This window comes from Thalassophryne amazonica, chromosome 13 (assembly GCF_902500255.1).
Source record: "Thalassophryne amazonica chromosome 13, fThaAma1.1, whole genome shotgun sequence".
In the NCBI taxonomy this organism is placed as follows: Eukaryota; Metazoa; Chordata; class Actinopteri; order Batrachoidiformes; family Batrachoididae; genus Thalassophryne; species Thalassophryne amazonica.
Window position 1 is genome coordinate 6,734,180 of NC_047115.1, and position 27,012 is coordinate 6,761,191.

Consider the following 27,012-nt stretch of genomic DNA (forward strand, 5'->3'; position numbering starts at 1 on the left):
TCCAGAAAAACACATTACAGCCATAATTTTTTTTCTGGAATGCTAGCTTTGATGCCTTTTATGTTGAAAATCCTGGAACTTTTCAGAAATGTGCCATGGTGTTACACATCTGTGACAGCAGATTGGACAGACGCATAGTTCTGGCTGAGGGTGAGTACTTTTTAATCATATATTATAAACTAGTTGCTATCACAGAAACAAATGTCATGAGGAAATTCCCCCCCATCTGAAAATGCTGAAACTCATGTCTTTGAGCTCATGGATGGTAATGCCAATAGTTTCAATACAGATGTCAGGTTTGACACTTGTGTCATAACAAAAATGAATAAAATTAGAAGATGTACTTCCATAACGACGCACAAACTGCTGCGTCGGCTGCCGAATTGACCCAGACCTGGATAAGCGGCAGAAAATGAATGAGTGAATGAGTGATAGGCAGACACACAAGTTGTTCTAGTAATCCCTATAAGAGCATCAGAGGGATTAAAACAGCGGATTTGGCAGCACTGTTCATCACGAGTGTTACTTGAATGAACTGTCATATGTATGAGTAGTTTTTAGAATGCAGTGGCTGAAAAAACACAAGTGGAACCCTGAAGAAAAACACAATAAACATCAGGTATGAGACAGCTTGATTAGATTTTGATTTCTGCCGCAATGCCTCAGCAGTCGCCGCTCCTCGCTGCGTGTTCTGTGGAGCCATCTGTCTATCTTTCCTCGTCTTATTCATCTCCTGTTTATTTTACACTGAACAGCGTCAGTCTGAAATATTACAGTCACAACACTTTTCGTTCTTCAGAAAGTCAGGCTGAAATGAAGAATTCCCTCCCTCGCCTCCACATGGAAATGACAACACAACGACACAAACGTCGCCGTTGACAAGAACAACATTTACACCAACAACTCCATCCACTGACTTCTATCCAGCGTCGGTGTTGTTGGCTTCCACCACAAACTTGCCTTCTGAATGGAAACTGAACGCCAACATGACTTAAAATCCATCACAGCTAAAAATAGCGCCCTGGAACACTTGGAACATTGGATGGAACATTGATTTACACGCAGGTGGAATATCTTCCAGTCAGATCTTGCCGGTCTCTGACGGAACAGAAATATTGATGACTGGCTCAGTTCATGCAGTCAGTTTCCCCAAATATAAAACGTGCATGAAGAGAGAAGCGGCACTCAGGAATTTGTTTTTTGTGATGCCTCAGGTGATCGGATTTCAACTTTACAGTTTTATAATTTATAGTTTTAACACTGGAGGCCCATAAATCACACATAAAGACTCCTGCTGGGATACGTTACAGTGCAGCACGCAGTAATGCACAAAGTGCAAGTGCATTCAGGGTGTGGCAACTCCCAGGCATGGATGGGGAGCTAGCAGCTTGCAGTTTCATTAACAGCCCAAGACTTATAACACAGTGTTATAATAATTATTACTTATACTATACAAGCACATACAAACCACATCCACCATCACTCATCAAACAAAGAACATCTATTTTCCCTATGGTCAGCTTAGCTACAAGAGACAGTGGCAAAGCGACCGGCTGCCATTCAATTTCAGTCAGAGTGGGGGTCAGAGTAAATGTAGAACAATGTGACATGACAACTGCCAATCTGAATCTGCCAATCTGACGTACATTGACAGTTCGCTCAAAAAAAAAAAAACAAAAACAAAAAAAAAACAAGATGGTAGAATACACTCCCAGACAGCCGTACTTAATATACAAACTTATGATTTTTTTTTTCCTCTTACATTTACACATTTTGTTGAAACAAATCAATTGAACTTTAGTTCCACCAAGCAGTGGCGGAATTGGGTACAGTGGTACCTCGCTATATTGCGGTTCACCTTTCGCAGCCTCGCAGTTTCGCAGATTTTTTTTGTGCAATTTTGCATGCTTCTTCTTCTTCTTTTTTTTATTTAAACAGCGCATTGTGTTCTGCGTCCTCATCAGGCAGGCCGGTCAGCATCACCACGATTGCTCTCACTGCCTCCAATGCACTTACCGAGTCTGCAGACTCGGTAAGCACTGCAGCGAGCCACTCACACCACCCCACTGTCTGCTGTGCGGAGTTGCGGCCTAAATCTGGCAACAGGTCCAGAGACTACCCTCGCCGTTTTTGATGCAGAGCGCTCAGCAGCCCGCAAGGATAGAATTCTTGTGGAAAAATCCGCAGCGCTGCATGGTCTCGGTAACCGCAGCCGCAGAGCTCCGTGGCCACTGAGAGAGATTTGTATCTTTTTAATGACTTGGATTCTTTGCGGGTCCAGCATCCGTCCCACAATGGTAACACCGGAGGCAGTGAGCGAAGAAAGAGCATGTGCATTGTGTTCTGTCTGTCTGTTTATAAGAATCTTCTCGCCCAGAAGAAAAAAGAGCGCCAAGAACTACCCATAACTGTATTCTTCACTTGGAAAAAGACACCTGCACCGAGGTTTCACTCAGTGTAAAAAGACACTGTGGAGCAGCGCCAGGACGAAGCGGCGCGATCAGAGGAACTGTGAAATATTGGTGAATCACTATTAATAATTTCTTATGTGTCCAACCTCGTAGGTTGATCGTTAAAATCAAATTCATTAGTTCTAAAAGCCATCATAATTATTTATAGGAAAATGTTCTATTTTTATTTCTCAAACAAATGTTTGGGCCTGAAAACAGGTTTTGATCTTTGCTTTCATTCTATAATACTGGACTTATTTTCCTACTAAGGTTTGAACTTTGAGAGTGTTTACACAGGAGAGAAAAGTGAGAAAATGTTAATGCCTGTTTGAGAAAAGTGTATAAGGTGCATAGTGAGGGGTTTTACAGCCTTAAAACATCTATAATAATTGTAAAAAATAACGCTGACTACTTCGCGGATTTCGCCTATCGTGGGTTATTTTTAGAACGTAACTCCTGCGATAAATGAGGGGCCACTGTATAGCCACGATGTATACTACACTAGATCAGTGCAGCGTTACCATTGTGTAAAAAAGATGTTCTAGAGCAAAGTAGTGGGAGGATAATGACATCATCGTTGTGCCTATAACAAGCGATTATAAACTATCAGTGTCCAAACAAATTGATGCTAACCTCCAGGAAACACGCTAGTAAGCAATAACCAGGCAAGGTGATGGCATGGTAAAGCAATGGGTGATAAGCATCCTGCCAGACCGCCTCAACAACTTCTACTGCAGATTCGATCAGAGGAACACGGAGACACCTGCCAGACTCCCCTGCAGTGCTGAGGACACCACACACAGGTGCAGAGAGCTCTAAAACGGGTTAATCCCCGGAAGGCTGTGGGGCCAGATGGAGTGTCACCTAGAGTCCTGAAGGCCTGTGCTGAACAACTGGCAGGTGTGTATACGGACATTTTCAACCAGTCCCTGTCACAAGCAGTAATGCCACGTTTGTTCAAATCTTGCATTTTGATACCAGTCCCCAAGAAACCTGACACTTCATCTCTGAATGACTTCAGGCCTGTGGCCCTAACACCCGTGGCCATGAAGTGTCTGGAAAAGCTGATATTAGCACACATAAACTCTTTCATTACAGACAATTCAGATTCATTACAGTTTGCTTACCGTCCAAATAGATCAGTGGATGATGCGGTCGCCTATGTCTTACACCATACACTTCAACACTTGGATCATAATAAAACCTATGTCAGAATACTATTTTTAGACTATAGCTCCGCTTTCAATACTATTCACCCGGGTAAACTCATTGTAAAGTTAAGACAAATTGGACTGCCGGCCACAATCTATAATTGGATTTTGGATTTTCTGCTAAACAGACAGCAGGTGGTGAAGATGGGGGGGGGTAACATCAGGTAACCTGTTCGTTAGTACAGGTACTCCCCAAGGCTGCTGCCTCAGCCCAAGGCTCTATACATTGTACACACATGACTACGTCTCCACTCACAATAGCTCACTCATCATCAAATATGCGGATGATACGACCATCTTGGGCCTTATTGCGGGTGGGGATGAGACAGGGTACAGGGAGCAACAACATCAACAGGGTCAACAACATCATTGTCTATGGAGAGGAAAATGACCTTGTCCTCAATGTAGACAAGACCAGGGAGCTTGTCACAGACTTCAGGAAGAAAGGTCCTCCTCTGCAGCCTCTCATCATCAAGGACACGGTAGTAGAGAGGGTTGACAGCTACAAATTCCTGGGCCTGTATTTAACATCTAACCTGAGCTGGTCTACTAACACTGTTGCCACAGTGAAAAAAGCTCAGAAGTGTCTGTACTTTATAAGACTTCTGAAGAAGGCTGGACTTGGGAAGCGCCCTCTCACACATGCCTACAGAGGACTCATAGAGAGCATCCTGGCATTTGGCATCACGGTGTGGTTTGGTAACACCACACAGGCAGATATAAAGTCACTCCAAAGAGTCATTAAGACTGCAGAGAGGATCATTGGGATAGACCTTCCATCCATAGCCACGACATACACAGAGCAGTGCAAGAAGAAAGCTCAGTCCATAATCAGAGACAGGCACCATCCAGGACACCTGTTACTGAGGCCCAGATACAAACCCTACAGTCTAAGACACATTAGAGCAGACAGCATTATCACACACAAAACACGTTTCTACAACAGCTTCTTTCCAGCAGCTGTAAGGCTGATGGCCAATCTATAGACTATAAATGTACTGGAAACAAGCGTTGTTGTTTTATTTTTTATTTTATTTTTTTTTATTTTTATTTTTAAGATGTTTTAAGATTTTATTTTTAAGATGTTCTTTTGACTCTAAGGGTGACAATACAATTCCTATGTATGTGTACAATTTTGTTGTGCTTTCATTTACATAAGACAAAATCATAACAGAGTTGCCTCAAGGCACTTCACACAAGTAAGGTATAACCTTACCACCCCCCAGAGCAGCAGTGGTAAGGAAAAACTCCCTATGAGGAAGAAACCTCAAGCAGATCAGACTCAAAGGGGTGACCTCTGCTTGGGCCGTGCTACAGACACAAATTACAGAACAATTCACAAAATGAATACACAGGAAATGCTGTTGGTGCACAGGACAGGAGACCCTCCTGTCCTGTGCACCAACAGCTATTGTTATTTAAATTGTATGTTAGCACTGTTAGGATAGGTATCAGGTCCCATTAGTGCCACTGATGGTGCCACAGATACTGAGAAAATATGCAGCACATGAGGCAACATAGTTTTTAATACCAGCACCCAAGACACCTGTTACGAAACCATCATTGCCCAGTCTGAAAAAAGCAGAATACCAGAATACCGAGCCGGTTAGCCTTAGACTTGTTTGGGAACTTCAAAGTAGTGGTGTGTTTGGTCTTAATTCAGCCTGCCGTGGTCACGCTGGTCTTGCCCACACTACTCCAATGGCCCATTTAAGAGATGGCTGGGAGATAGGCTGAGTCACGCGCTGCTAAGATGGTGACATCTTGGAACCACCCCTTTTGAGCTTCAAAGCCGGTCTTCTGAAAACCTGTAGCTGATATCACAGAGGGTTTGTCCTTTATATACACAGCCTACGGTGGCTTGGTTGGTTGGTCGGTTGAGGTGAGACGAGTTTCCTCTAATGCATTTGACGTTAACAGCAAGCTCAGTGTCGCTAACTAGTTCTCCTCAGCTACAATCACTGAGGCAGAGTCTGCAAGGATGAAAAGAATCTGCCGCTGGATCGAGCCATGCACAAGCCTCACAGGCACGTGCACACGCGCAAAACACAGTTACGCAAAGCGTCACATCTCAGGGCCAACTGCAGGAGGACACTTCTGAACACGAGCCATGCGTGTGCACAAACATATTAATGAGAAGCGCGTTTGGCACCAGAGCCAACGCGATAGAAAGTCCCTGACTGTACGCCGCCTGCTGCTCTGTTCTCGCTGTTTCCAAGGCGACTGTAGCACATTGGTATTCTGAAGGGACACATCATAAGCAATTGTTCGTGAGAGAAAGAAAGCCTGAAGATGGAGTCGCTGAGGAAAATAAAGATGATACACACACGGCACTGTGCAAAAGTCTTAAGCAGCCACATTTCTGCATTCATGTGGTTTTGACTATTTTGAGTTTCATTCATACTGGATGCTGCAAAGGATTTTCAGTTGCACATTTTACTTAACAAAAGAATCAGATGTGAAAGGATTGTGTGGGTTCATGAAATAAAGCAGCACTAGTAGTGTGTTGCCTGTGGGGATCCACGGGCTCCAGATTGGGTAGTGTTTATAAAATAGGTAGTTGACATTTTTCAAGGGCGGTAATAAATTAAGCAAAGCTTGTATAATGAGTTGGAATGGTGTGTGAATCCAGAGTGTTTTTAGAACCTTAGACCTCAACAGTTGTTGGAAGAAGAACTCAACCCTTTTATCTCCTGTTAATTATATAATTGTTTAATATTAATTTACTGTCTTAATGTATTTAGAAATTGTTTAGGTTCTTGTTATCATATACACACTATTATTATCATTCTTCTTCTTTTTAATATTATTACTTCTATTTTGTCATTTGATTTTTAAATGGACCGCAATGGAAATAAGTGTTTTCACTTTCTTCCATGTATTTTTTAACATATTTACAATTATATTATGTACTTACATTGAACATACTAAGTCAAATCATGCAAGCACGCTTTTGATATATAGATGATTTACCACCCCCTGGTGGAATGGCGTGTGAAAATGTAGTTAGCAACATTCATTGTTTAGTATCTGTATCTTATCCAAAAATATTAGTCCTGTCAACATTCTGTTTTGCCGGCATTCATCCTTCACCCAAAATACATAACATACCAAACTGCAAATGTCAGCTGTCCTCAGTTTCTCCGTGATCGAACTTACACGCACGCACGCACGCACAGACAAAAGCACACAAGCACGCACTCTGCTGCAAGCAGGTGCTTCTAATTTTAGACATGCACAGAGATGACAGCAGAAGACCTCAAAAGCAACACATTTTTCACTCATGGTAACGGCAACATGAGATTTAACTAAAATGACTAAACCAATTGAACTACAAAAACACAGTAAATCAATCACACTAACAACACTGTTAAACTAACATGAACCAAAATAACAACATTTAAATCCCCAAATGCCTGAACTCCCATGGTGCATTGCAGCACAGCGCCCATTGTTTACTGGTTAGCTAAAATTGCTTATTTCTCCAAAAATATTTGTGCTATCAACTTTCTATTTTTGCAGTGTTCATCCTTGACCCAAAATGCATAAGCATACCAAATGGCAAATGTCAGCTCTCCCCAATTTCTACGTGTTTGAAGCCATACTCATGCAGGCATGCACGCATACATATGTGCATGTGTGGCTATTATAATATAGATTAATTGTTTTCATGGGTTTCTCCTTTTTGAGCATTTTATTATATTTATTTATTGGTTGTGCTAATTATTCTAACAGACCTTCTAAGAAGTCTGTGCTCCAGTGTTTCTGTTAAGTGACATTTATTAAATGTTTATGTTAGCAATGTTAGCAGCTATCGGTAGCTTGGTGCCATTAGCGCCACTTACTGCACGATTACTGAGGCAGTAAGCTGGTTCTAATTTTTAACACCAGCACCCAAACCACCTTTCATGAAAAGCCCCCCCCCATTCCACAAATATACCATTTACTAAAACATTCAAACAAAGTTGGGCTTTTTAACTTTATCTTGCTCGGTAACTCTGAGATGGGCGTATTCGGGCTTTATTCATCTCGGTCATGCAGGATCTTGCCTATGCTCCACCTCTTTACTCATTTATGAGGTGGGCGGAACCACAATATTTGAGCTTTGAAGCATCTCTTCAGAAAACCTAGTGGTGATGTCACAGAGGCTTTGTCTTATATGTAAATGCAGTCAATGCATTTACTCAACAGTTCTGGAAGGTATCCATGAAATAATGGATTTTAAACTCCTTAGTGGTGCAATGGTGCTCCAAACAGCTCTACTGATGGTTTCCATGCCAACAAGCATTTAGTCATTACCCACAGTGCAATGCACTGCCACACAATAGTGCATGCGTTGTGTATGATAAAATAGGATAATGTGAATGTTAGCATGAGCATTAGAATGTACATAAACATTTTTTAACATGTATGGTAGCCTATATGCTAGCGTCTATTTTAGCATACAAGTTAGCACATATATTGATTAACATGTATGTTTGCATCTATGTTAACATAAATGTTAGCACATATGTTAGTGTGTTTGTTAGCATGCATGCTAGCATGTATGATAGCGTGTATGTTAGTGTGTATTTAGCTTGTGTGTTAGCATGACTATTCCATGATGTTTAAAAACTTGGTCCTTACCCATAAACTCGATACCCAAGTGATCTGTTGTTGCCGGCAGCAGGGAGAAGAGACACAGAGAGAGAAAAATAAAGTTATTAATACACTTTACTTCATTTAAGATACTTGATTTTAAGTTCTAATACAGAGACAGAGGACACGCGATTGTACAGCGATGAACTCATCACTCAAACATACTTTTGATTGGCAGAATGCAAACCACAAATATTTATGTCATGCATAATAAATGTAGCATGCATGACATTAATATCAAATATATGGTTTTTGACAATAAACACAAACTTAAACATACGAGGTCTGTGATGAAAAAAGCGGTCCTTTTTATTTTTTTCAAAAAATAAATGGATTTGATTCATATGTTTTTACGTCAGACAAGCTTGAACCCTCGTGCGCATGCGTGAGTTTTTTCACGCGTGTCGGTCATGTCATTCGCTTGTGGGCAGGCCTTGAGTGAGGAGTGCTCCACTCCGCCCGTCGGAATCTCTTTGTCTGAATAGCCGCTGCGGACGGTGCGCGTTGCTTTATCAACATTTTTTCTGGACCTGTGAGGAATATCCGAGTGGACACTATTCGAGAAATTAAGCTGGTTTTCGGTGAAAAGTTTAACGGCTGATGAGAGATTATGGGGTGTTTCTGTCGGTGTAAGGACTTCCCACGGAGTGGGATGTCGCACAGCAGGTGCCGTTGTCGGCCTGTTTTGACCTGAAAACATTCTAATTTAAGGCTTAATTCACCCAGGACGTCGTGAGAGAACAGAGAAGATTCAGAAGAGGCCGGCATGAGGAATTTATGCGGACATTCCACTGTTTAAGGACATTTTGTAATGAAAGACGTGCGCGCAAATTCGCCGAGTTGCTTCCATGACGACTCTGCGAATCTGTGTGCGCCGCGACAGGAAAAACACCTCCGTTGAAAACCATTTGTAAAATTCAGGCGGCTTTTGATGGCTTTCAACAAGTGAGTAACTGAGAAATTGTTTAACAGCTTGGGCATGTTCCAACTTGTCCGTTAAGGTTTCCAACGGAGGTGTTTCTCCTGTCGCGACCCCCCGCGGTCGGGTCCGGCCCGACATGCGACTCTTCCCGCACGTTCTTTCATTACAAAATGTCCGTTAACAATGGAATGTCCGAATAAACTCCTCATGCCGACTTCTTTTGAAAGTTCTCTGTTCTCTGACGACTTACTGGGTCAACAGAGCCTGAAATGTGGAAGTTTTCAACTTGAAACGGCGAGACGCTGCCGCCTCAAAGTGCAGATCGCAGTCAGGCACCGTGGGCCGTCCTTAAAGCGACACTACCAGACCAAAATCTCTCATCAGCCGTTAAAATTTTTTTACCGAAAACCAGCTGAATTTATCGAATGGTGTCCACTCAGTTGTGCCTTACAGTTTTTGAAAAAATTTTTATCAAACAAAGCAGCAGTCTCTGAGCCATTCCTAAACAATGAAAAAATCGACGAGAGGGTGGGCGACTCCTCACTCAAAGACTGCCCACAGGCGAATGACGTAACCGACAGGCGTGAAAAAACTCACGCATGCCCACGAGGGTTCAAGCATGTCTGATGTAATCACACGTGATTCAAATCCATATGGTTTTTGAAAAAAATAATAAGGTCCGTTACTTTTATCACAGACCTCGTATATGTACAGGCTTATTTTGTTGACTGCGATATAAAAAGTACCACCCCCCCAAAAAAACTTTCGTGAGCAGTAAATGTGATGATGCACTTTTTCCAGAGTTGTTTTATTAAAATGAAAAGCTTAAACATAACACAACTTTACTGTAAAATGTCCATCACAACGTATTTGTATCTCAGTATTATCATAATGTAAATAAATAGAGCTAAACAGAATAAAATATCAAAATCAATATAATTACACATGCCACTTTTTAAAAACGTCTTTTGAAATAATGTGAGAATCAATCATAAATCATCATTTATTTTTTGAAATATGTCATGAGAAGAATGTTTTCTCTGTTACCTGCCTTTTGTTTACGTCACAGAAAAGTCCCTCACAATATGGCTGCCAACCTCCATTAGCCGGTGCAGCTAACAGTGGTAACGTCAGTCTATGTGAGGATTATGTCGTTCATGATGAGTGGAGTGTCTGTATCTGTCAGGAAGCTTTGAAGATGAGTTTTGAAAAGTGCAGCTTATCATTTTCTAATGAAGCGTGATGACGTCATCACTTCCTCCTTTGTTAGGAAGCTAGCGCAGACTTTTATCTGTCTGCAATCTCACTGCAGGTGGAAGTTTCCAAATATTTCTGACTGCAGATGATTTCTTTCACATCACAGCACCTTTTATCTTCTTCATCTCCTCCTCTCGACACTGCTGGCAGTGGTGAAGGAAGGAATCAGGCAGGCCGAGGAGAGAGGTCGGCGGTAGAGTAAAAAATGATCCGCTTACATCTGCGCTAACATTGGCTGATAAGATTGGGAGCAGAATGGACAGAGATTTTCCCATGAGAAAGACGGGCTCGCCCCTCCTGAGATGGAGGCCAGGGCCACTCCGGATATAAAGTCGCCACTGCGACATCACCACAACACTATCTCACATCAGTCAGCGAGGGCGAGGTTCTGGTCCAATGCTGCTCAGAAAAGCTGCTGACATTTAGCGCAATTCCAAATCTCAGCTCTGCTTAGCGGAAATTTAACGGGAGCCAAACCCCACCCCCACTGTGCAACACATACAGAATATTACAATGAGCTCATCCTGACCGACTGTTCGACAAACTCGTCTCACGTCATCATCCGTCTGCTGTCCATCCATTAAAAAAAACAAAAAAACAAAAAAACGCTTCTTCTCCTTCACCTCTTGATGGATTTTGATTCCAATCATTTTCATTGATTCATCTAAACACTGTTTACAGTTCCTCTTTGCAGAATGTGGAAATTTTAAATTTTATGCAAACTATGTACTTGTGGTGAAAAGTGAGAAATTTACTCAAAATGACTCAAAATCATTTTGAGTCACAATTCTTTCTCACAGTTCTTTTTCACAGAATTTTTAAGTTTTAAAGGCTGTACGGCCTTCCAGATTTCACAAAACTGACAAATTGTTTGCTTTTGAAACCTGCTGCAAAATTACAGCTTATTTGAATTAAAAGAAAATATTTAGCTCAGGGAATTCCATAACCAATATCTTACTTTCTTCACAGAATTTGTACAGCAAAAGATTAATTTATTTGGGATCATCTTTGCATAATTTAACAAGCAGTAGCTTCCTGACGATGTATTTTTTCACTTCTCTTGGATAAAACACAAACACTGGGATCGGGAGTCCACTTGAGTCCTACATGGAATTTTCTGGAGGTTCTGACGCACCCTTATAACCATGACGTCCACTCTTTATGACATCACAAACCCACAAGACTCAGACAGACTCAGAACCTGTTGCATGTGGATACTGGAGCCGAGACTGCTGCGGTTACAAACTCGATCTCTGACACAGCTCAGGGAGTGGAGCCCGAGCCTTCAGCGACCAAGGCTGGAGAATTCATTTTGTGTGCGGCTCAGCGGTCCGGCATATATCAGCACCCGGCCTGTCAGGATATGAGCTTCTGCTCCCAACGGACCCACCCGTACTCAAGATGAATGCACTCCTGCTTCTGTAAACCACTTTGGATGGAAAGTGCTGGAACACATCACAGGTTAAATATGTTCTGAGGAAAGTGACGGCCTCTTCATCACTCCTTTGGAAACATTTACTGCCGAAGATTCCACAGCTGAATCCCAAACAGTCCGAACTCTTCTAACGCTCTATAAAACAGGAGTTCGATAAAACAACAGATTGCCAAAAAAAAAAAAAAAAAAAAAAAGACAAAAAAAAATCAAACAGCGGCTTTGGCTCAGATTAAAACATCATTGTTGACATTTTAATCATCCTGACCTCAGGAACCAGGGTTCCTTAATGCCGCTGTTTCCGCCTTTTCCAGGTGGTGCAGCCCTGACAGCAACTTCACCTCTGGGGCTCATTGGAAGACTTTTTGGGGGAAGCTTATCAAAGAGCCCAGTGGGTTTTGAACTCAGACCCTCTGGCTGAGACTCTCTGTCAAACTACCCGACTGTTTCCGATTGGACCGATTCCTGAAACGTCGGACATCACAGATTATTGTTGCTGTTTGTTTTATATTTTTTACGTTTGCGATGAAGATGACGCCAAAACAAACACAAACTATTCTGTCAAACATGGTAAGACGTTTGGGTCGACACTGGAAGAGAAACAGCTGAAATATGTGGCGTATCTGCAAAAGGGGTGGAGCCACAAAATGTAGTTTTAATTGTAAGAGTGCATATTATTACAACCACGTCTCATCAGGGGCGGATCTAGATTCAGGTGTTGGGGGCGGGGGGGGGGGGGGGGGTGACTAGGTTTTAACAATCTATGTCCTCATTGCTGCATTCTTAGGCAATCTGGGAAATTAAATAGCGACTCTCTAGTCACTGTTAAGACATTTTTTTTATTTTCAACACTAGAAATTTCATTCTGCATGCAGCGGTATTCATCAATCAGATTTTGTTGATGCAAGGCCATTCCCATAATTTATCACAGCTTTGATCAGCAGCTTCCAATATCCACCGCTACTCATGAAACTCAGTGGATAGTTTGGATCAATCCTACAATAGATAAAATAAATTTGGCCACAGATCAAAAGTCAAGGGGAGGAGTCTACAATTATTTATTGACATTGCAAGAGAGATAATTTTATAACTAACAGATGTTTATGACACATGGTGAAATGACTGGGTCCAGCCTGGTACATGTTTATTATTATTATTATTATTATTATTATTATTATTATTATTATTATTATTATTATTATTATTATTATTAATGTGGACAATGGGGTGGAGTCAAACTCAAAATATTTTGCTTTGTACAATTAGGCAACTTAAGAAATGTCTCATTTTCACCTAATGTGGTGGAAAATTTGTGTCTGATCTGAAATAGAAGTAATTACTATATTTTCCAGAGTATAAGTTGCAATTTTTTTTAACTAGTTTTGGAGGCTCTGCCTCTGGTGTAATTTATATACAAACTTATATTACAGGATATATGGTAAATTAATAATGTTTTTAGTGGCTCTACAAACATAGGTGGAATCTTCCAGATTATTACACAATATACAAACTCTTGACATAAAAATACAGTGTCCTCCATCAATAGATTAATTTATTTTTTAAATTTTGAGTATGGTGGATGAGTAGCAGCTTTTTCCTTTTCTGATCACCTCTGATAAATGTCATTTTGCTGTCTGAACCTCAATAAGTTTTGCAGCATCACAGCACTTCTGATGATTTTCTCTTGTCACACAAAACTCATGGTTTTTTATGTGCTGTGTGCATCCTGACAAGAGGACACACACACACACACACACACACACACACACACACACACACACACACACACACACACACACACACACACACACATTGCATGGAATGTGTCCCAGGATTAGGAAACACCACACTACCTGAAATCCTGCAGACTTCAAGAGTCGCCTGGTTCAGCCAGACTTGGAACGAAATAAATCACTGTGCTTCCTCTGGCTGATCTCGGCTATTCAGTAAAAAGTCTTTTTCATTATGTTTGTTTCGCACAGCTATTGTATGGTATTGCTCCTTTTTCACAACAACATAATCCAGGGATGGATCCAGTGGCGGGATGGGTGGGTGCATCCCTGCCCACCAGCAAAACAAAAATAACAAAAAACAAAATAAAGAAAAGGAAGCAAAAAACAAACAAAAAAAAAAACAAAAAAAAAAAAAACAAGATTAAGTTTTGATTGGTTTGATAAGCTAATGTTTGCCAGAATGTCTGAACATATGTCACTGTGTTCAACAACATGAAATCATTTTTATCGTGTACATGCCTGTCTGTTGACTAAACTCATTAACAGTTGCAAAAGCTGCCAGTATCACATTTCATATTACTGTCTTGTACAGAGTAATGAAAGTTTTGGTTTACAATAAATATGAATATTTGTTGTGGTTTACAATAAATACGAGGTCTGTTAGAAAAGTAACGGGCCTTTTTATTTTTTGCAAAAACTATATGGATTTGAATCACGTGTGACTGCATCAGCCAAGCTTGAACCTTCGTGCGCATGCGTGAGTTTTTTCACGCCTCTCGGTTGCATCATTCGCCTGTAGGTAGGCTTTGAGTGAGCACTGGTCCACCCCCTTCGTCGGATTTTCATTGTCAGGAAAATGTCTGAACGATTGGAGCAGCGCTGCATCAAATTTTTTCAGAAACTGAGAGACAGCCAGGTGGAAACCATTCGGAAAGTTCAGATGGCTTTTGGTGAAGATTCTATGGGCATCACAAGGATTAAGGACCATTACAACCGGATTAAAGATGGCCCACAGCAGCTGAGGGTGCGCCGCGCTCCGAGCGGCCATCAACAGGCTGAAATGACCAGATCATTTCCAAAGTGAAGGCTGTGTTGATCTGGGACGTTGTGTGACCCAGAGAAATTGCGGAAGAGGTGGGCATAGCATTTTTAGGCACATTCCACTGTTAAAGGAGATTTTGTAATGAAAGACATGTGGCGGAATTCGCGCGTCGGGACGAAGCTGCAATGGCGGAGAACAAAAGCACCTCCGTGTTGGAAGTCCCACAGGACATGTCTTCCACCATTCAGAACATTCAGACGGCTTTCAGTGGCTTTTTAGTCGAGTGAGTATCTGAGAAATTGTGGAGAGCTGGGCATGTCAACATGTCCCGTGAGACTTCCAACACGGACTTGCTTTGGGCCATCTTTAATCCGGTTGTAATGGTCCTTAATCCTTGTGATGCCCATAGAATCTTCACCGAAAGCCATCTGAATTTTCCGAATGGTTTCCACCTGGCTGTCTCTCACGGTTTCTTAAAAAATTTGATGCAGCGCTGCTCCAATCGTTCAGACATTTTCCTGACAATGAAAAGCCAATGAGGGGGGTGGACCAGTGCTCACTCAAAGCCTGCCCACAGGCGAATGACACAACCGACAGGAGTGAAAAAACTCACGCATGCGCACGAAGGTTCAAGCTTGGCTGATGCAAGCGCACATGATTCAAATCCATATAGTTTTTGCAAAAAATAAAAAGGTCCGTTACTTTTCTAACGGACCTCGTATGAATATTTTACTTTGCAAATCTGACTTTATGTTCGTATTTACTATGGAAAGACTTGCTTACTGCTCGTGTAAAAATTCCTTTTTAAAATATTGGTATTACACTATCAATCATGAATGACCAGGCTACCCTATTGCCTTGAATCAGCCCCCCCCCCCGCTAAAAATTTCTGGATCCACCCCTGACATAATTGTTCATTCCACAGATGGGTGAAAGATTGCATTACTTCCACTTCTCTCTGAGTGTGCAGAACAGAAAATAACACGACATGCTACCTCCAATTAGTGCCCAGGACTCTTTAATGGGAACAGGATGATGGGAAATAAATTGAAAATTTGACAGACGGCAGCTCTGCGGGAGTGGAGGAGAAACTAAACAATGGCTCTGCACCATCCACTCTTCAGGCCTGATGGGTTCCACAGTGGACCAGTCTCACTTGAGGGGTGAAAGTGACTCATCTCCTTTCTTCTTCTCTGCTTCATGTACTCTACATTTGTCTTTAATCAAATTATCAGAATGCAAGAAACAGTTAAACTGTGTAGATGTAATGGGATTCAATGAGATTTTGTACAATACATGAAAATAAACAGCAATTATTCACACTAGAAACATAAATGTAGTATTTATAATTACACATTAGGCTTAGGGGGAAAAAAAAAAAATATCACTGAATATCTCCGGTAGTTCCGTTAATCAATCACTGTGAGCGCGCTACAGTAAACTAGTGGATAAATCCATTCTAATTTTGCTGAAATCCTCCAAAATAAAAATACTTAAAACATATATTTTGGTAAATTTACGACATTAAATTAATGACGTATATAAAATCTCTCAAATAACAACAAACTATTTTAGTAGGTTTCTTAAGTCATGAAATATGGAATGACAAATAAAATACTAGCGTGGTGGCTGTGGGGATCCATGGGCTCTAGATTGGGTAGTGTTTAGAAAATAGGTAGCCGACATTTTTCAAGGGTGGTAATCAATTAAGCAAAGTTCCTATAATGAGCTGGAATGGTGTGTCAGTTTTTAGAACCTTAGACTTCAACAGTTTTTAGAAGAGGAACTAAACCTTTTATTTTCTGGCAATTATGTAATTTTTAAGTGTTAATTTACTGTCTTAATGTATTTATAAATAGTTTAAGTTCTGGTTATCATGTACACATTAATAATAATAATAATAATTATTATTATTTATTATTGCTTCTATTTTTCATTTGACTTTTAAATGGACCACAATGTAAATAAATGTTTTCAATTTCTTGTGTCATCCATGTATTTTTAACGTATTTACCATCATATTATGTACTTATAATGAACTTACTAAATAAAATTACACAGGCACTCACACTTTTAATATAAAGATGATTTACCGCCCCCTGCTGGAATCACGTTTTAGTCCAGAACGTAATTAGCAACTTTATCTAAAATCCGTTTCTCCAAAAATATTAGTCCTATCAATGTTCCGTTTTGGCAGCGTTCATCCTTGAACCAAAATACATAAGCATACCAAACTGCAAATGCCAGCTCTCCCCAGCTGCACGCATGCAGAGCTTTTTGTTTTGTCTGCATTCAGCTGCAAGCAGGTGCTTTTAATTTTTACACACGCACAGAGATGGTGGTGGAAGAAATCATGATGGTAATGGGCTAATGTTAGCAGGAAAACTCACTCGCATCACATATCATGATGGTAATGGGCTAATGCTAGCAGGAAAATTCACTAGCCTCACATATCATGATGGTAATGGGCTAATGTTAGCAGGAAAACTCACTCACCTCACAAATCATGAGGGTAATGGCCTAATGTTAGCAGGAAAACTCATGAGTGTCATATTGTAATGCTAAGTGGATAATATTAGCATGAAAATTTGCTAGTCTCACATAACATAACACTAACAGGTGTTACATGATGCAAGGCTAATGGGCGGTTGCTAGCATGAAAACACCCTAGTATCACATAACACAATGCTAATGGGCTAATGTTTTCATGAAAACTCACTAGCATCACATAATGTTATGCTAACACCCTAACATTAGCATGAAAACTCACTAGCATCACATAATGTTATGCTAACACCCTAACATTAGCATGAAAACTCACTACAGTCACAGAATGCAATGCTCACAGTCTTCACATAATGAAATGCTAACTGGTTAATGTTAACATGAAACCTTGCTAGCTTCACGCAATGAAATGCTAGCGGCCACTCACATAACATGATGCTAATAGGCAATGCTCTCATAAAAACTCGCATCACAGAATTGAATGCTAATGCTCTAAAGTGAACATCCAAACTCACTGGTGCCACATACCACAATGATAATAGGCTACATTTATCATGGAAATTCACTAACATCACGCAGTGTGATGCTAACAGGCCCCATAAAATGCAATGGAAACTGGCTAACATTAGTATGAAATCTTGCTAACTTCCCACAATGTGATGCTAATGGGTGCTCACATAACATAATCCTAACAGGCTAATGTTCTTATTACAACTCACTCGAATCACTTAAATTGATGCTAATGGGCTAACATGAGGATGAAAACTCACTAGTGTCACATAACACAATGCTAACGTGCTACATTTAACATGTAAACTAGCTAGCATTATACATGTGATGCTAACAGGGTTTACATAATGTAATGCTAATGGGCTCACATTAGCATGAACCCGTGGTAGCTTTCCACAGTGTGATACTAATGGGTGCTCGCATAACATAATGCTTTTCTTCTCATGAAAACTCACTCACATCACATCATGCGATGATAATGGACTAATATTAGCAAGAAAATTCACAATTGTCACATAATGCAATGCTAACAGGCTACTGTTAACATGGAAACACACTTGCATTACACAACGCAATACTAACAGATTTCAAAAATGCAATGCTAACTGGCTAATTTTAGAATGAAACCTTGCCAGCTTCAACAATACAGTGCTAATGGCTGCTCACATAACATGATGCTAACAGGCTAATGTTCTCATGAAATCTAAGTTGAATCACATAATGTGATACTAATGTACTAACCTGAGCGTGAAAACTCACTAGTGTCAAATAACATGATGCTAACAGGCTAATGTTCCCATGAAAACTCAATCGAATTACATAATGTGATACTAATGTACTAACATGAGCATGAAAACTTACTAGTGTCACATAACATGATGCTAACAGGCTAATAGCAGAAGCTGGGTGCTTCAAAAACACACTTTTGAACAAGAAGTATTGCCTATGATTCTAATAACTACTGTTTGATCATGATGACTGACCACTCATTTTTTTTATTTAATTTAATCTCGACTTAACCAGTTTAGTCCCAATGATATCAAGTGCTCTTTAGCAAGGGAGACATTGGCAGTTATAAATTTTCTGATCCACCTAACTTGCATGTCTTTGGATGTGGGAGGAAGCTGGAGCACCTGGAGGGAACCCACACAAACACGAGGAGGACATGCAAACTCCACACAGAAAGGCCACAGGTAGGAATCGAATCCATGACCTTCTTACTGTTAGGCGACAGTGCTAACCACTAAGTCACCATGCTGCCACTTTGACACACTCTGAGTTACAATCTTCAGCTAATTTTACATGTTGCCTAAAAAAGAAGAAACTGGACAAACTGTGCCTGGTTTTTTAGTTTTTTGCCCACACAGACTAACGAATGTGACAGTCACACAGATTTGGGCCTTTGAGAATTATAGTATTGATGCATCTCCAATAGGTTGCCACCAAAATCTGAATGTGCACGCTGGCTACTTGTTGTAAAATGTGACAAACTGAGGTTCTAACTGTTTCCCACACAAAAGCCAGCCTGAGTCACCGCTGAACTGACATGCCATCACTCACTGACCTGTTTGATCATATGTTTGCTCATTGCAGGATCTCTCTTTTTGTTTCAGCCTGCAGCAGTTGCTATAGAAACAAGGCATCTGTATCTTCTGACCCAATAAAAGCTCTTTCATCTGAGCCGTCTGTTCTGCATCCATAAATCAAACTAGTCCAGGAAAGCAGGGCCAGGAACCACCGACAGTTCACGGCTTAATGTACCACTAAAAAAGGCAAAAAAAAAAAAAAAAAAAATCTGACGTCGACTTTATCTGCAAGATTGCACATAAAAAAGGTGCACTGACCAGGAAGCGTTAACACACTCAGAAATAAAAGATGCACAACATTAATTCATGATTGCCTGCACTGCTTCAAACATGAGAACAAAGATTTAATTTAGACACATTTCATTTAGACAGCATGGATCTAGAACAAGTCACATCTGCACCTCCTGACTGTCTAAATCATTCAGCAGATGGTAGAATCGAAAAGTGCACCCCCCCATACACACCACCAAAAGTGAAAAACAGGTAACTGTCAGGACATTGATGGAAAATATATCTAAACCTGACACTGAATGATGAATATTATTATTATTAGGGCCCGAGTAGGCAACGTCCTACGAGGACCCTATTGTAATTGCGCTGTTTATTATTATTATTATTATTATTATTATTTATTATTATTATTATTATTCTAATTCTAATTAAGTCAAAAGGCGTGGCTGCTAGGGGTCGACAAACTTTGGTGAGCTTTTCGGAGCACGCCATTTCACTTCGAACGGCTGTCACGCCCACATACTTCATCGTAGATCCTTCAAACTTGCTGGACATGATGAGGGCTCCGCCCTGAACGTCTACATATCTTAAGTTCCCACTTGCGCCATAGCGCCCCCCGGTGGTGGCGGGAAATGTCCTATTTTTACTTTAAGAGGTCCTGATGTCACATACTTAACCCAATCAACTTCATTCCACTTCTAAAACATGCAGAACAAATTGGTGAACGTAGGCGATGAACGCCGTGAAGTTACGAGTAACGGTGTCCGTGTGGCGGCGTGCCGAATATTGCCCATTCGCCATGAAATTACGTTCTTCATTTTGACGGCTTTAATTTTGTCACATCATCATGAAAATTGATACACAGGTCGAGCATGACAACCTCTTACAATTCATAGGGGTGTCGCCCATGGGCGGGGCAAAATTCCTCAATAGCGCCCCCTTGAAACTTTCAAAAACCCCTCCACATAGGGGTTTTTTTGGAGTAGGGAGATGAAAATTGGTACACATGTGTGACTTTCATAGACATACAAAAAAGTCTCTTGCACCATGAGTCTACTCCAAACAGGAAGTCAGCCATTTTGAATTTTATTCTCATTTTGGCGTGATTTCCACATGTTGTATTTGAACGAACTCCTCCCAGGGATTTTGTCCAATGCACTTCAAATTTCTTTGACAGCATCCAAAGATGATACTGAACAAAAGCTATCGAAAGCTTTTCTCTATGTTGAAGGGTGTGGCCACTATGGTGCCGCCATTTTGACCCTTTGCCATAGAACATCAAGTCATGATAACTCCTTCATGCTTTGCCTGATTGACTTGAAACTTCACATGTATGATGACGGTTGGCCCCTGAACACACCCAGCCCCTCTGTTTGTACACTGAGCGCCCCCTAGTGGATGACAATCAACATGTCATAACTCCTTGATGCACTGTGTGATTTGTTTAAAATTTTAACTGTGTGATGAGTGGTTACCCCTGCATGCACATGCCCACATGTGGTCACAAGGGCACCCACTGGCCTGGGTAGGTGGTCGCGCGGAACGAGGGCCAGTATATGACTGCTTGCAGTCCTAGTTATTATTATTATTTATTTATTTATTATTATTATTATTATTCTCACTTTTGAAATTGAAATTTCGGCCTCTTCCCATGCTCAAAAACTCACCAAACTTTCCAAAGTCGTCCGGCCGGATCCGAAATTCAATATTTTGGGGGCGTCGCACATGCTCGCAGAAAAATCGCGAAATCGCGCCCCCTAGAAATTTTCAAAAACCCCTCCTCATTGGGCTTTTTTCATCGTAGCCTCACGAAATTCAATACACATATTTACCATGCCAGGACGCACGAAAAAGTCTCTTACTGTCATGGTGAAATATCGACAGGAAGTCAGCCATTTTGATTTTAAGTTTCGATTTTGAGCAAATTTTTGCCATTTTTGGCCATTTCCACTACTTACATTTGAACAAACTCGTCCTAGGGATTTCATCCGATTGTCTTCAAATTTGGTCAAAATCATCACAACACAATGGTGATCAAAAGTTATCAAAAGATTCTAATTAAGTCAAAAGGCGTGGCTGCTAGGGGTCGTCAAACTTTGGCGAGCTTTTCGGAGCACACCATTTCACTTCGAACGGCTGTCACGCCCACATACTTCATCGTAGATCCTTCAAACGTGCTGAACATGATGAGGGCTCCACCCTGAACGTCTACATATCTTAAGGTCCCACCTGTGCCATAGCGCCCCCCGGTGGTGGCAGGAAATGTCCTATTTTTACTTTAACAGGTCCTGATGTCACATGCTTAACCCAATCAACTTCATTCCACTTCTAAAACATGCAGAAGAAATTGGTGAACGTAGGCGATGAACGCCGTGAAGTTACGAGTAACGGCGTCCGTGTGGCAGCGTGACGAATATTGCCCATTCTCCATGTATGTTTGGCGTGATTTCCACGTTGTATTTGAACGAACTCCTCCTAGGGATTTTGTCCAATACACTTAAAATTTCTTCCACATCACCCACAGACGATACTGACCAAAAGTTATCAAACGCTTCTCTTTATGTCGAAGGGTGTGGCCGCTATGGCGCCGCCATTTTGACCCTTCGCCATGGAACATTATACTTAAACAGGTACTGATGTCACATACTTAACACCATCAACTTCCTTCCACTTCTAAAACATGCAAAACAAGTTGGTGAATGTAGGCGATGATCGCCGTGAACGTACGAGTAACGGCTTCTGTGTGGTGGCGTACCGAATATCGCCCCTTCGCCATGAAATTACGTTCTTCTTTTTGACAGCTTTAATTTTGTCATATCATCATGAAAATTGATACACAGGTCAAGCATGACAACCTCCTACAATTCATAGGGGCCTTGCCCATGGGTGGATCAAAGTGCCTCAATAGCGCCCCCTTGAAAATTTCAAAAAAAAACCCCAGTAGGGTTTTTTTTTGGAGTAGGGAGATGAAAATTGCTACACGTGTGACTTGCATAGACGTACAAAAAAGTCTCTTGCACCATGAGTCTACTCCAAACAGGAAGTCGGCCATTTTGAATTTTCTTCTCATTTTGAAATGATTTCCACATTTTGTATTTGAACAAACTCTCCTAGGGATTTTGTCCAATGCACTTCAAATTTCTTCGACAGCATCCAAAGATGATACTGACCAAAAGTTATCGAAAGCTTTTCTCTATGTTGAAGGGTGTGGCCGCTATGGTGCCGCCATTTTGACCCTTTGCCATGGAACATCAAGTCATGATAACTCCTTCATGCTATGCCTGATTGACTTGAAACTTCACATGTATGATGACGGTTGGCCCCTGAACACACCCAGCCCCTCTGTTTGTACATTGAGCGCCCCCTAGTGGATGACAATCAACATGTCATAACTCCTTGATGCATTGTGTGATTTGTTTAAAATTTTAACTGTGATGAGTGGTTGCCCCTGCGTGCACATGCCCACATGTGTTCACAAGGGCACCCAGTGGCCTGGGTAGGCAGTTGCGCGGAACGAGGGCCCATATATGACTGCTTGCAGTCCTAGTTATTATTATTATTGTAATAATTGCAGGTTGACATCTGTGTATCTGTCCCACTGAGGTTTCTGGACTACGTCTGAGCGATTGCTAGGACAATCTGTTGGAAACATGGCACAAGGGTTCGGTTGTGTGTTGCCAGGTACATGCCTGAATTATGTCCTGATTGGGCAGGAACCTTGAAAGTTATTGGGGTCAGAAAAATACCCATTTTTTAACCCTATGTGACCAAGTTCAGCCAGGTTTGGTGTGCGGTCAACTGGGTGTTGCCAGGCACATGTCTGAATTCGGTTAGGAATGGGCTGTAATCCTGAAAGTTACTGGAGTCAGAAAAATACCCATTTTTTCCCCCAGCTCAGCCAAATTTGGTGTGTGCACATGCCTGAATTAGGTCCTGATCAGGCCAGAACCCTGAAAGTTATTTGGGTCAGAATACCCATTATCCCCCTGTGTGACCAAGCTCAGCCAAATTTTGGGTGTTGGCAGGTACATGTCTGAATAAGGTCATGAACGGGCTGGAACCCATAAAGTTACTGGGGTCTGAAAAACAGCCATTTTTTCTCCCATTGGGACACAGCTCAGACAAATCTGGTGTGTGGATTTGGCTGGGTGTTGCCAGGTGCATGCTTGAATTAAGTCCCGAACTTTGAAAGTTATTGGGGTCAGAGAAATACACCTCCTGGAGCCTATCCCAGCAGCCACAGGGTGTGAGGCGGGGTACGCCTTGGACAGGCTGCCAGTCCATCACAGGGACACGTACAGACACATTCACACTCACATCTATAAATTAATAAATAAAGTAAAAAATTACTAAAGCCTGCCGAAGGCCACCCACCAATGTTGGGAAAACATTAAAATAAAAAAGACAAACTATTAGAAGCTGCGCAGAACAATTCAATATTTTACAAAGTCAAGGTGGCAAAGTGTCTCTGAGTAATCGCGCTGTGACATTTTGGAGACTTGAAAGTTGATGAATGAGTGAATCACAGTTTGCACCCGGTGTGCTTCCGGGCAGTCAAACGTTACTATAGCGATGGTGTGGGTTCTGTGTGGGGCTGTAACTCTGCCTTCTGTATCTCCACACTGTTAAATCATCAAAGTGCCACTAAACAAGAGAGGAGTCGAAGAGAGAGAGAGAAAAAAACACCTGACTCTGACTCTCAAAGTAATCATCTGAACACTCTGCACCGTGCAAGGACACATTTTTACATCACAAATATAAATATATTTAATCAGTCTTGAAGTTTAAAGCAACTCGAATATATTTGTATATTTGAAAAGTTTGTTTGGGAACAATCTCAAAATTAATTAAGTTACATAAAGAAAGAGAACACAATGAGTTAAGGTTGCCTGAACGAGGACACTGTGATGTCATGTTGGGTCAAAATTGAATTTCTAATAAAACATATTTTTCAAATAAGTAAAAAGTAATCATTGTTAAAAAAATAAATACTGAAAAGTGCAAAGTGATAAAAGTTTTCCAAGCTGAACATTTTCACATAAATATGTCAGGTTTGCATATTAACGGGTTGCATTAAAGCAAACTCTAAGTTTATGACTGCAAACAGGATGCAGATGTTCAAAAAGCTTCACATTCCTCAGACTGCACACTTGGAGCAACTTGGGGATTAAAAACTTTGCTCAAGGGCACTAGAGTGATTTTTTTTTTCCACCTGAGGATCGTCTGGTCACACACCTGCCTCTTCAATCCTCAGCTCACCACCTCCACGAAGCTGCAGTTTATCATCTTAGCAGCGGGACAAATAAATAATAAAGTGGCAGTGAAACTTCTGAGTCACCATAGTAACGCCTACAGGGAGCTGTCAATCATCATCAGGGTCAAATCACAGAGAGCTGATGTCCTGCTCCGGCCTTGAGGCGTCTGTACAGATGGACAATTTTCAATTTAATTTAATTTCAATTTATTTCATTAATATAGCGCCAAATCACAACAAAGTTGTCTCAAGGTGCATCACACAAGTGAGGTCTAAATTTACCAACCCCCAGATTAAGAACACAGGCGACAGTGCTAAGAAAAAACTCCCTCTGATGATTTGAGGAAGAAACCTCAAGCAGACCAGACTCAGAGGGGTGACCCTCTGCTTGGGCCATGTTACCAACACAATTTACAAAACAATTTACAAAATGAATATACAGGAAATTTTGCCAGTGCAAAGATGGGAGGGTTGCAGAAGTAGACACTACACCCATCTCTGGATGGAGCCACACTTCAGAGAGCAAAACAGAATCAGGCATCGGAAAGACAACAAATACAGTATAATTTGTCAGCATTAAGCAACAAGAAAAACAGAAGAAATACTAAGGTGATCGCCGGCCACTAGCCCTAAGCTTCACTAAAAGACCCAGAATTTAGATAAACTTGAAGCCTCGGCATGCTCCATTTACTAATAAAATGAATTTAAAAGGGTAGAAAGCATAGTAACACACTATGCCAGTGTGCTAGCCATATGAAAGGGAAAATAAGTACATTTTAAGTCTAGACTTGAAAGTCTCCACAGAATCTGACTGTTTTATTGATGCAGGGAGATCATTCCACAGAACAGGGGCACAATAAGAGAAAGCTCTATGACCCACAGACTTCTTATTCACCTTAGGGACACAAAGTAGTCCTGCACCGTGAAAACGCAAAGGCCAGGCGGGTACGTAGGGTATAATTAGGTCAGCTAAGTAGGGCGTTGCTAGTCCGTGAATAATTTTATAGGTTAATAGCAGAAGCTTAAAATCTGTTCTCACTGGGACAGGAAGCCAGTGAAAAGACGGCAAAATGCGTGTAATGTGGTCAGACTTTCTGCTTCATGTCAAAAGACTGGCAGCACCATTTTGAACCAATTCGAGAGCCCTAATGCTGGGCTGTGGTAAACCAGAAAATATAACATTGCAGTAGTCCAATCTAGAAGAAACAAACACATTAATCAGGGTCTCAGCATCAGCCATAGACAGGATGGGACGAATCTTTGCTATATTTTGCAGGTGGAAGAAAGCAATCCTCGTAATATTTCTAATGTGGAGGTCAAAGGACAACATAGGATCAAAAATTACCCCAAGGTTCCTCACTCTGTCAGTGTGATGTAAGACACACAAGCTTAGCCTAAGCGTTAGCTGCTCAAACTGATGCCAATGTCTCACTGGACCAAGAACCATCATTTCAGTCTTATCAGAGTTTAAAAGTTGGAAATTGCGAGACATCCAGCTTCTCAGTGATGCAAGGCAATCTTCTAAGGTTGTTTTGTGGATGAGATTAGACTAGATGTCTTTCATACCAGGTCTCTTTGGAGGATCCTTGGGTACCTTGGGCATAGTGGTTTGAGAAGGTCAAGGACTAGCCCACACGTCACTAGATTGCAGCAGGTAGATGGTTACTTGGGTTGGGATGGGTAGTGTTGCACAGTTGTCTGCCTGGGTGGTTCCTCCAGAACCTGGGGCAGTCCCATGGTGTGGTCTGGTGGTGTCACTGTTCCTGTTTCTGGTGTCTTGTATTGTTTGTGGTATTCTGTAATGACCTTCATATAATACTTCTTATAAACACTTTGTGCTCTCTGCAGTGATTCTTCTTTGTGTTGATTATTGCTTGTGCTCTCTGTCTTCATGAATCCTCCTCTGTGTCAGTTTTTCTCACACTCTTATTTAGACACCCGTTCTCTATTCCATTTCCATGGCTTTACTTCTGGTCACTTGGGCTTCTTGGTTCACCTACATGGTTGTTTCCTCACTGATTGTTTCATGCACTACTCAATGATCATAACCCTTCACTCTGCCCTGTGACACTGGCATCCTGTCCAGAGTGTACCCTGCCTCATGCCCTGTGACTGCTGGGATAGGCTCCAGCCCCTCTGTGACCCTTGAATGGAGTATGTGGGTATAGAAAATGGATGAATGAAGAACCCTTCTTTTCAGTGCCAGATTGTTTCTCTTCTATGGTTGCTCTCTCATGTCAG

At 41.3% G+C, this 27,012-nt stretch overlaps 1 protein-coding gene across 1 annotated transcript in view; it reads right to left on the bottom strand.

The window, feature by feature from the left end:
- Positions 1–27,012, bottom strand: part of LOC117522924 (pro-neuregulin-3, membrane-bound isoform) — a 1,011,312-nt gene that overhangs the window by 92,153 nt on the left and 892,147 nt on the right. The window contains exon 4 of the mRNA XM_034184344.1: positions 8,288–8,311. Coding sequence (XP_034040235.1) covers positions 8,288–8,311 — 24 coding nt within the window. The remainder of the gene's footprint in view (positions 1–8,287; positions 8,312–27,012) is intronic.